The 12,280-nt window shown below is 36.5% G+C and overlaps 1 protein-coding gene across 1 annotated transcript in view; it reads left to right on the top strand.

The window, feature by feature from the left end:
* ZCCHC4 (zinc finger CCHC-type containing 4) overlaps nucleotides 1-12,280 on the top strand; it is a 50,794-nt gene that overhangs the window by 16,767 nt on the left and 21,747 nt on the right. The window contains 1 exon segment of the mRNA XM_034672000.1: nucleotides 10,274-10,346. Within this exon segment, the coding sequence (XP_034527891.1) occupies nucleotides 10,274-10,346 (73 nt within the window).

Here is a 12,280-nt window from a genome sequence, read left to right as displayed (position 1 = left end):
TGCCAAATTCTCTTCAGTGTTCATCGAAAGGTTAGAAATACCAGGAGAACATTGGTGGGGCTGTTTTGGTTTATTTGCTTATTATCTGTGGCATTTGTAATTCCTTATGAAGTTTGCCTTCATGAATTGTTTTAGGTTGCACGAGCTGATCAGATTGAAATCATCAGGTGAAAAGAAGTCTAACATTAAAAGCCTTTTATTGGATATTGATTTTAGGTAGGTTTATAAAATCTGATATTTATTCTCGTTCATTGTCTCCTGTTTCTGTTTAATGTTTTTCTCTTATTAATCGTTTATTACCTATTATAGTCCTTTAATGTTCAGAAGTAGTAATTGGTTAGAAGCTACCTTTTTAGTCATATAAATTCCCCTTGTAATCTTCCATGTTTCAAACAGGAAAGCCGTGGATTTTTTTTTTTTTAATTTTTTTTTGCTGGGTGTGCTTCCCGAATTTTTTTCATTGAATGTGTCTCATTGGCTTGGGCTTATAATTTAGAGATAAATTCTTACTGAATGAAATTTCTTCTCATACACTTACTTTTCGAAGATAATTCTGAACTTCTTCCAGGATTTTGTTTCATTGTGATGTTTTAATATATTTATTTTAATATTTACTTAATATATACTAATTTATTTTAATTAATCTTATTTGTTCTAATTCTTTTAATATGTTTTATTTTAACACATTTTATTCATCTGAACTTATTTTAATGTATTTTACCAGATGATGTGCAGATTGTCTTTCACTGGATATAGCCTGAAGTCAAGGGAGTGCAACGGGGAACAGATAGGTCTTAAAGCCGAGGATTAGCAGACAGATGGAGTGTGTGGAGAGGGTCAGAATTAAATGGCATCTGATGTGTTGGGACAAACAGAGATGAGACAGCCAGAGGAGCACACATCGTGGCTCCCTTTAGGTGGTAATTTAGTAGCCTCTGTCTCCACCCACAGTCTCTGGGATTGTATAAACTTGGAGTACTCTTCCTACTTTCTGTAGTTGTTTGAATTCCAACTCCAATGGTGAGTCTCTAAAACACCGTGCTGTTAGTATCTTTTACCTGTTCTTGAATATATTGAAGGAGACAGGCACTGTGTTTCTTTTTATTCAATCTGCTAGAGTCTGGCCAATTTTCCAATATTTGTTGGAGAGAACCTGTGAAATTACACGTGCTTTCTCTCTAAAAACAAGGCGGACAGATTTTTGAAGTGCAGAAAGTCACAACAAGAAGTACAGCTTTTATAATTTATTTATTTTTAGATTTCCAGGTGCACTTTAGGGTGTCCAATAGACGCAGCTACATTTCTCAGAGAGAAGCCACACTTTACATAGCCTCTTATTCCCTATTAACAGGACTAGCACAGTTCACTAATCTCTGCTTAACCTGAGTGATACTTAGTACAATGGAATTCCATGGGTGATAATACAGACTTTTTAAAAGAGAAACTCAGTTTCTTTTTCTTAAATTGAGATATAGTGCACTGAAAACCCACCAAGTTAAGGTGCATATGCCAGTGGTTTAGGGTATATTCATTACGTTTTGCAGTAATCACCCTTCTCTAGAACATATCCATGACACTGAAAAGAAACCCTCTCCCCACTTCCCCTGACGATCAGTGATCTGCTTTCTGTCTCTGTGGGTCTGTCTGTTCTGGGTGTGTTCTATAAATGGCATCCTGCCCTGTGTGACCTAGGATTATGGCTCTTTTCACACCCAGCTCACAGCACGTAACAGTACTTTATCCTTTCGTGGCTGTATTAACGTGCCACTGAATAGATGTATCAGATGCTTGCTTTAAATACCAAATTCCTTTCCTAGAGAATGACTGCTAAATTATTCTAAATATACTATTTTAAAGGTAGAAGCTTAACTCTGGGGTTCTTATCATAACAATACAAACAATATCTGGTGTTTGCATTGGGTGTTTGCATGGGTGTTTGTCCCCTGTGAAACCCTGCTCGACCTCAGTCAGTCCTCACAGGAGCCTCCCCTGTAAGGTGGGTGCTGTTATCCTCCTCATTTTCCAGCTGAGAAAACCGAGGTACGAAGAGGTGAAATAACTTGACTTCACAGTGACGAGTGGCCAAGTCAGGATTCAAACCCAGTGTGGCTCCAAAAATTAAGATACCCTCTGGAAATAACTTTGCTTTTAAATTTCTTTATATGAGCCTTTTTTATATACCCCATTTCTCTCTTGTCATCCTTCTGTCTCTCCCTTTCTCCATCTACCCCTGTGCCTATTCCATGAAGGTTCACATGAGTCAGTAACAGGTTTGCAGGTTATTCATAAATTTAGAATAAGGCTCTCCTTTGTCAGGCACCTTTCATTGGAGCCCTGGAAATCTGTTTATGTCAGAGAGGACATATGGGCTCATATGATGAGCCTAGGATATAGGAGGCCTCAGTGCAGGCGAGGTCCTAGGCCTTGCCCAGTGCTGTTCGGACTCCGTCTTTCTCTCTCCACCTCTCGTTCTGTCTTTCTCGGGATTAGCTTTCTGTTCCAGTTTACTTCTCACTCACTGCCAGGGATTTTGGCAGCAGCAGCTCTCAGCTTATGTAGTCCCAGCTTACCTCTCTGGGAGACAGAGGCGCTCTTTCCTGAGAGCCCCAGCACACAGCTCCTGGGAGGGACTGGCTTGGCTGGGGCCGGATGCCTGTTCCAGAACCTTCTCTGTGGCCTGGCAGGTAGGGTGCCCTGGCAGCCCTGACCAAACATGTAGAATGGGTTCACCAAAGGAAACCCTCTCCAACCATAGGTGCACAAGAGACAAAAAAACAAAAACAAAGCACAAGTTCACAACGGAATTATTTAACGTAACGTGTATCAGTTGTAAGCGGCGCTCACATTCCTCCCTTTGGGACTTCTTCCTCATTGAAAATGGAACAGTGTTGTCTTTCTAATAGTACGGTTCTTTGAAGTTATCATACAGTTTGTATCCTGATTTCATCCAAGTCAGTCTTTTTCTAAGCTAGTTGTGGTCGACTGGTTTATAAACAAACTAGAAAAAAATCAGTGATTCATCTTGACTTGTTCATATGTCAAGGATCTCTGGTTTACTTTTTTTTTTTTTTTAAGCTTTTTGAAGAGAATGATCTTTAATTCTGTCACCCAAAACATTCTCGATTTTGGCTTTTTAGACCTTTTTTATGTATATAAACATTTTAAAAAGAATCAAATAGTCTTTTTTTCCCCTACTTTGTATCAGGCGTATTTTCGTCTTTTAAATTGAGACATATTTCACATAGAAAAAAGGTTTTTAGTATTATTCACAAGGTCTTGCAACCATCACCACTACGTAATTCCAGAACATTTCCATCATCTTTGATGGAGGTGTCTCCATCAGAGTGGTCCCAATAGGTGACCTCTCCTCTTTTCTGCCACCTCCAGCCCTTGGCCACCACTAATCCACTTTCTGTCTCTATAGATTTGCTTATTCCGGATATTTCATAAAAATGGACCCATACAATATGTGACCTTCAGTATCTGACTTCTTTCATTTAGCCTGGTATTTTCAAAGTTCATCATGTTATAGCAAGTCAGTACTTAATTCCTTTTTATGGCTGAATAATACTCCATTATAAGGATATACCAAATTTTGTTTATCCATTCATCAGGTTATGGGCATTTGTGTTGCTTCCATGCTTTGGCTATTTTGAATAAAGCAGCTGTGAAAATTTATGTACAAGTTTTGTGTAAATATAGGTTTTATTATCTCTTGGGTACTGTGTTAATTTGTTAGGGCTGCAATAACAAAATAACCAGAGATTGGGTGACTTCAACAATAATTTACTGTCTCAGTTCTGGTTGCTAGAAGTTCAAGATCAAGGTGTCAGTACGTTTGGTGACTTCTGAGGCCTCTCTCCTTTGGTTGCAGTTGGCCTTCTCACTGTATTCTCACATGATCTCTCCTCTGTGTGTGTACATCCCCAGTTTCTTTTTGTGCGTCCAAATGACCTCTTTCATAAGGACACCAGTCATTTTGCATCATGGACTACCCTAATGACCTCATTCTATTTTATTTTATTTATTTTATTTTTTTTAACATTTATTTATTTATTATTGTCTATGGCTGCTGTTATTCTACAACGATGGAGTTGACTTATGAGAGAAGCCATATGACCCACAAAACCTAAATTGTTTCCTATTTGGCCTTTTACTAAAAAAAAAAATTGTCAACCTCTGCTCTATAGTAAATGTCCTTAATCTGTATGAAATACGCATAAAAAATTAAAATGTAAAATTATAAACATTTAAAAAATATAAAGCTGTATTTACTAAATCTTTGGGTGGGAAAACTCTTTAACATGTTACTATAAGGAAAAAATAGATTTAATAGATTTTGGAAAATACTAAAACTTTCTATGGTAAAAAACAATTATAAAGGTACTTCCACTTTTAGGCAGATGGGATAGATACAGTTTTCCCTATTCCTTTTGCTGAGGAAGAGCTCAGAATTCTATACATCTTCTGGGACTGCATTGTTTTCTGGCTTTCATAGTTTCTATTGAAAAGTCAGTTGGAAATCTTAGTCTTTAAAGGGAATATGTCTGTTTTCCTCTGACTACTTTTAAGATTTTCAGCCTTTTTTTTAATTTATTTTTTTATAATAATTTTTTATTATGTTAGTCACCATACAGTACATCCCAAGTTTTTGATGCGGTGTTCCATGATTCATTATTTGCGTATAACACCCAGTGCACCATGCAATATGTGCCCTCCTTAATGCCAATCACTGGCCTATAGACCTCATTTCATTTTAATTACCTTTTTAAAAGCTCTGTCTCCAAATACAGTCACAGTCTGAGATCCTGGGGGTTAGGGGTTCAATAGATAAACGTTACAACTCAGCCCGTAACAGGTATTTATCTTAGGAGTGGAATTGCTGGGTAATGTGGTGACTCTACATTTAACACCTTGAGGAACTGCTAAACTGTTTTCTAAGGTGACTGCCATTTTATATTTCCACTAGCAATATATGAGTGTTCCAATTTCTCCACATTCTTGTCAGCTCTTGTTATTGGCTGTCTGTATTTTTTAATTAATTAATTAATTCTTCTTTTTGGAGAGAATGAGCACCTACAGGCAGGGGCAGGGGTAGAGGGAGCTGGAGAGAGGGAATCTTAAGCAGGCTCCACACCCAGCGTGGAGCCCAACTCAGGGCTTGATCTCATGACCCTGAGATCTTGACCCTGAGATCATGACCTGAGCTGAAATCAAGAGTCAGACGCTTAACCGACTGAACCACCCAGACGCCCCTACTGTCTCTCCTTCTAATGTGGTATCTCATTGTGATTTTGGTTTGCATTTTATTGATGGCTCATGATGCTGAGCATCTTTTCATGTCCTTATAGACCATTTGTTTATCTTTTTGGAGAAGTGCCTATTCAGTCCTTTTCCCGTTTTTTAATTGGTTATTTTTTTTTAAATTAAAAGAGTAAACATATTCTGGATACTAGACCCTTACTGGATATATGATTTGTAAATATTTTCTCCCTTTCTGTGGGCTGTCTATTCACTTGATTATGTCCAGTTTTCCTCCTTTTCTTTGGTTGCTTGTGTTTTAGGTGTCATATCTTGCCAAATTCAAGGTCATGAATATATACACAATGTTTTCTTCTGAGAGTTTATGATTTTAGCTCTTACATTTAGGTCTTTGATCTATGTTGAGTTATTTTTTATGTATGGTGTGAGGTAGGGGTCCAACTTCATTCTTCCGCATGTGAATATCCAGTTGCCTCAGCACCATTTGTTGAAACAATTATTCTTCTCTCGTCGTGTTGTCTTGGTACCTAACTGAAAACCAAATGACCACAAATGTATGTGTTTATTTTTGGATTCTCAGTTCTGTTCATTTGATCTATGTTTATCCTTATGCCAGTTCCACACTCTCTTGATTACAGTTGCTTTGTAGTAAGTTTTGATACTGGAAAGTGTGAGTCTTCCAGCTGTATTCTTTTTCAAGATTGTTTTGGCTATTGTGGGTCTCTTGCATTTCCATATGAATTTTAGGATTAGCTTGTCAACTTCTACAAAAAAGCCAGCTGGAATTTTTATAGGGATTTTGTTGCATTTTTTTTTATCAATTTGGGGAATAGTTTTAAATATTAAGTCTTCAGTTCTTGGACATAAGAGGTCTTTGCATTTATTTAGTTCATTTTTAATTTCTTCAAATGATATTTTGTAGTTTTCAGTGTACAAGTTTTGCATGTCTCTGTTAACTTATTCCTAAGTATTTTTCTGTTGCTACTAGACAATAAATTGTTTTTTAAATTTTTTTAGGGATTTTGTTGCATTTTTTTATCAATTTGGGGAATAGTTTTAAATATTGAGTCTTCAGTTCTTGGACGTAAGAGGTCTTTGCATTTATATTTAGTTCATTTTTAATTTCTTCAAATGATATTTTGTAGTTTTCAGTGTACAAGTTTTGCATGTCTGTTAACTTATTCCTAAGTATTTTTCTGTTGCTACTAGACAATAAATTGTTTTTTAAATTTCATTTGGTATTGTTCATTGCTAGTCTCCTGATTTACTTTTTTTTAGAAAAATTGTGATAAAATACACATAGATTAAAATTTACCACGTTAGTTAGTTAAGGTACAGTTCGGTAGTGTTAAGTAAGTTAAATACCTTCGCATTGCTGTACAAGACATTCACCAGAACTCTTCACCATAGCTGAATTACTTTTAATTTGAAAGATTTACATGGACACTTCACTCTTAATTTAAGCTTATATGTCTTGTAGTTTTACCTTTCTTGAGTCTGTATATTGAAATCTTCTGCACAGAGTAGGGGATGTGGATAGTTATTTTGTAACTTATTGGATATACTGATATATTTTCTTCTTGTATCTATAAACTTCTGTGTATGTGTTGGAAACAAAAACTGAAGGTGTTGTATTAATTTAGCTTCTTTTATACTGAATCAGTTCTGTGAAAGGTTGACATTGGATATTAGGAGACAGCCTGTTGGGGCACCTGGGTAGCTCAGTCGGTTAAGCATCTGATTCTTGATTTTGGCTCAGGTCATAATCTCAGGGTTGTGAGACTGAACCCTGTGTTGGGCTCGGTGCTGGGTGTGGAGCCTGCTTGGGATTCTCTCTCCCTCTTCCTCTGCCCCCCCCCATAAATTAAATAAAAGAGAGAGAGAGAGCTCATTATTGAAACACGTTAGTGACCAGGATGAACTGAGTCTGTTGCCTGTACTCATGATATTATGGGGTATGGAATTGGTTCAGGTTTCTCACAAGGACCACAACTAAATCAGGAACAAGTTCCTGTGTGATACAGAGTGACAGCGAGTAGTTACTCTAGGCACTTTGACTTTGGTTTGTTGTTGCCCTACAAATGGTCTGTCCGAGGCTTCGGAGAACTACCTCAACTCCAGTGTTACATATGCTGTAAATATCCTCTTCGGGGGGGGGGTCTAAGATATGAAGTTAACATTTGCGAAGATGGATTTTTATATGCTCCAATTTTAGCATGAAAGATGTGAAACTCTATTTGGCAAACTATCATCCAAATAAAGTTATATCAAAAAAATGAATTCCGTAGGTTCATTTCATGGACTAATTTTTATTCAGCTCTTGATTACATTTCCTGTGTATAGAGCATGTTTCACACTTGGTAACTGACTCTCATTTAAAGAGAATGAATGGCCAAATTAAATGAATGTCCTTTTGCAGTTTTCAAGTGCATGCATTTCTGATTGGTTTTGTTTGCCTTATTCAATAGAGAGAATAATTCTTTGAGGCCAATTTCATTTTAAGAGGGTAATATTCAGTGATTTTTCATAATTTAAAATATGAAAAATTATGCTCCCTTGTTTGTATTTGATGGAAACTCAGAGCTGAAATCTGGCTTTTTTCTCTCTCTGACTCTGTCTATTGCTACCCAAAATGTTTTGGACAAGTGTGCCATGCTGAATTCTATGTAAATAAAATTCTCTTTTTTAATTTTTAAAAAATGACTATTGTGTCTTCAAGAAACAATACAAAAAAATGGAGAGGGGGTAGAAATATATTTTAAAAGGGATTGTATTTTCCATTGTTCACACTTAAAAGCAATGCAAGAAAGAAGAAAATCCTCACATGATAGTTGATCCACAATGGTACTAATATTGAGATACACCTATATATAAAATAACTGATATATCTGTATTATCAGTTATTTGGAATTTAGTTAATTAGAAAGACATTTGTTTATTAATGGTAATTGACATTTTCCCACAGTTTTTGGAATGTTCATCAGGTTACAGTCTATGGTTCAAATGAATTTTTCAGTTATCCAAAACCTTTTGTTTATTTCTTCAGTGCAAATTTATGTTTTATGAAATCAGATGTACTAACAGTATCTCAAGTGATATTAAGGGACATTGTACTTGGAATGAACAGCTGTTCTTCTGTCTCTACAGAACAGGAAGAAATGAGTTTAGATTATAGGAGGAGAAATTTTGGTTGGATATAAACGTAATTTCCTAATATGAGGGGCATTAAGACATACATCTTTATAGCTGATATTTATTAAAATAGCAGTGCCTAACATTTCAGCATATGTAGCTGCTTTGTATTAAACACTTTACATATATTATCTCACTTATACTTACCAGCTCCTATGAAGTAGACAGTATTATTTCTTCCATTTTGTAGATGAAGAAACCAAGGCTCACCAAAGTTACATAGGTAATAAGTGAGACACCCAGTGGTTTGTTGTTTTTTTTTTTTTTTAAAGATTTTATTTTACTTGAGAGAGGGAGAACGTGAGTGAACACAGGGAGGAGCAGAAGGGGTGGGAGAGGGTCAGGCTGAGTGCAGAGCTCTATGTGGGGCTCAGTCCCACGACCCTGAGGTCATGACCTGAGCCGAAATCAAGAGTTGAATGCCTAACCGACTGAGTCACCTGGGCACCCCAAGACCCAGTGTTTGAAACCAGACCGTCTGACTACAGCCTGTACCTTTTGTTTTTTTAAAAAGATTTTATTTATTTATTTGACAGAGATGGCCAGCGAGAGAGGGAACACAAGCAGGGGGAGTGGGAGAGGAAGAAGCAGGCTCCTAGCGGAGGAGCCTGATGTGGGGCTCGATCCCAGAATGCTGGGATCACGCTCTGAGCCGAAGGCAGGCGCTTAATGACTGCACCACCCAGGTGCCCCCAGAGCCTGTACTTTTAACCATAATGTAATATGACGAGGATAAAGCAGGGTTGTCCATTAGACTAAATTCTCACCATGGGTAGCAAGTCAGTTAGGGACAGTAGGGGAGGAGTAGAAATAGAAGCAAAGTGCCACTCTCATGATTTGGTTAAAGAAGTTGTGCAAGTAAACATGTGTCCCGATTTTTTCACTAGGTTATGAATTCTGTAGAAGGATGGTGTGGTTTGTATGTGAACTGTTTATAACAAAATTTTGGAAGTTTAGAATCCTATTGTGATAACAAAGAAGTTTCTGTATTATACAAAAAACTCAGAATTCAATAAGAGCTAACAATGGGGAAGACGTAGAGACACAATACAAATACAATTAAGGAGTAAGGATGGCTCAGTCTTGTAGGAAATCAAGTAAATGCAAATTTAAACCATAAGGTGCTATGAATTTTTAGTAAATTAGCAAAAATTTATAAAATGTTAATGCCCAAAGCTGGTACTCTCATTCATTTCCGATTGCATTTTAAAGTAGTATCTTAGAAGAATGAAATTGTTCAATCAGTAAATAAATATCTCTCTTTCCTGGCACGAATTCAGTAAATATGAAATGCACATACTTATTTTTCTTATATATTGAGAAGCATATTTTATTGAGCTAATCTGCAATAGACAAGAAATGCTTTGTATTAAATATTCTTTTTTATTAACCACAGAAGAAAATAATTAACAGCTGTTGAGCAGAAATGTTGATTCAGTGTTTTTCTTGAAATTATTAAGTATGAGAGATGTATTTTAATTGCCAACCCATCTCAAACTTAAATTGCGTAACAATCTATCAGTAATATCATTGTTTCTCTATAATTCTGTGGTCTGAAGGAACGTGTGAATTTTATATGTGAGTGTTCTCTAGTTTTGTCACTGGCTTATTAACTTGGGAACATAATTTAAGTTTGATATTCATTCATTGTTAGTGACTCCCTGACATTTTGGATAAGTATTCTTTATTTCAAAAAACTAAGGAATGATGAAATTGCTTTTATTAAAGGTGTGATTTCATAGTTTTAAAGTTTAGTTTGTATTTACTTACTATATAGCCATAACTGGACAAATAACTACCATAATAAATTCTTTTACAGGTATTCACAGTTTTACATGGAAGATAGCTTTTGCCATTATAACATGTTTAACCATCACTTCTTTGATGGAAAGGTAAGAATTATGACCATTATCCTTCTTATTGTGAAAGAACAGATCCAGAGTACCTCCTTTCTTATTTTCTTAGAGTCCCTCAAGATCACAGTCGTGGCTGTTCTACCATTTATTGATTGGCATTTATTTTTCTTCATCCACTGAGGGTGTATCAAGCATCTAGAAGTGATTGTGCTATTCTTCTTTTGTGACTTTTCGCTGCTTTTTGGATACAGACCCACTTTCTTACCAAGGCCCCCAGGGCTCTGCCCAATCTGACCCCTGCCACCCTCCAGTCTCTCTTCTTATTCTTGCTCTGGGGTTTGTGTTTATGTTCCGGATGTATGACTTTCATCTGGGACTGGCTTTTCTGCCACGGGGGCTTTTGCCCATGTTGTTTCCTCTGCCTTCTAGTCTCATTTTGCTTTGTTAACTTCACCTCATCCTTCAAAGCTCTGTTCCAAGTCACTTTCTCTGGCCTCCCCTGACCCCCAGACAAGGTCAGGCTCTCCTTTGTAGCCTGGTACTGTAATTAAATAATTCTGTGGTTAGTTGTTTGATGTCTACCTCCCTGATAAATGTCATGTCCAGTTAAGGGGATTTATAGTTTTATTAAACTAATTCTTAAAAATTAGGGTCAGTAGTGACCCCTAACCTGTGACCTCTGGGTAATAATAATGTGTCAGAGTAGGTTCATTAGTTGCAGCAAATGTACCACTCTGGTGGGGGATGATGATAATGGGGAAGGCTGTCCATGGGTAGCAGGGGGTAGCTTCTTTCAATAATACGATGTTAGTAACGTCACTAGGAATAGACAACGTAGCAGAGCTTATACATGTGCTCCTAGTTTGAGCTCTTTGTGAGTTGTCTTACAGATTATAAAAACTAGGGGCGCCTGGGTGGCACAGCGGTTAAGCATCTGCCTTCAGCTCAGGGCGTGATCCTGGTGTTATGGGATCGAGCCCCACATCGGGCTCCTCTGCTATGAGCCTGCTTCTTCCTCTCCCACTCCCCCTGCTCGTGTTCCCTCTCTCGCTGGCTGTCTCTATCTCTGTCAAATAAATAAATAAAATCTTTAACAAAAAACAAAAAACAAAATAAAAACTGTACCCAACCAAGTAATCACACCTGACAGGAAGTTGGCCGCAACTGTATGGAATGATCAGGACCACCTGAAGCACATATCCATTTATGCACGTATATCAATTTTTCAAAAACTNTGTGATAACAAAGAAGTTTCTGTATTATACAAAAAACTCAGAATTCAATAAGAGCTAACAATGGGGAAGACGTAGAGACACAATACAAATACAATTAAGGAGTAAGGATGGCTCAGTCTTGTAGGAAATCAAGTAAATGCAAATTTAAACCATAAGGTGCTATGAATTTTTAGTAAATTAGCAAAAATTTATAAAATGTTAATGCCCAAAGCTGGTACTCTCATTCATTTCCGATTGCATTTTAAAGTAGTATCTTAGAAGAATGAAATTGTTCAATCAGTAAATAAATATCTCTCTTTCCTGGCACGAATTCAGTAAATATGAAATGCACATACTTATTTTTCTTATATATTGAGAAGCATATTTTATTGAGCTAATCTGCAATAGACAAGAAATGCTTTGTATTAAATATTCTTTTTTATTAACCACAGAAGAAAATAATTAACAGCTGTTGAGCAGAAATGTTGATTCAGTGTTTTTCTTGAAATTATTAAGTATGAGAGATGTATTTTAATTGCCAACCCATCTCAAACTTAAATTGCGTAACAATCTATCAGTAATATCATTGTTTCTCTATAATTCTGTGGTCTGAAGGAACGTGTGAATTTTATATGTGAGTGTTCTCTAGTTTTGTCACTGGCTTATTAACTTGGGAACATAATTTAAGTTTGATATTCATTCATTGTTAGTGACTCCCTGAGATTTTGGATAAGTATTCTTTATTTCAAAAAACTA

Source organism: Ailuropoda melanoleuca, chromosome 11, assembly GCF_002007445.2.
Source record: "Ailuropoda melanoleuca isolate Jingjing chromosome 11, ASM200744v2, whole genome shotgun sequence".
Lineage (NCBI taxonomy): Eukaryota > Metazoa > Chordata > Mammalia > Carnivora > Ursidae > Ailuropoda > Ailuropoda melanoleuca.
The sequence above is the reverse complement of the archived record's forward strand: the minus strand, read 5'-3'. Positions and strand labels throughout refer to the sequence as shown.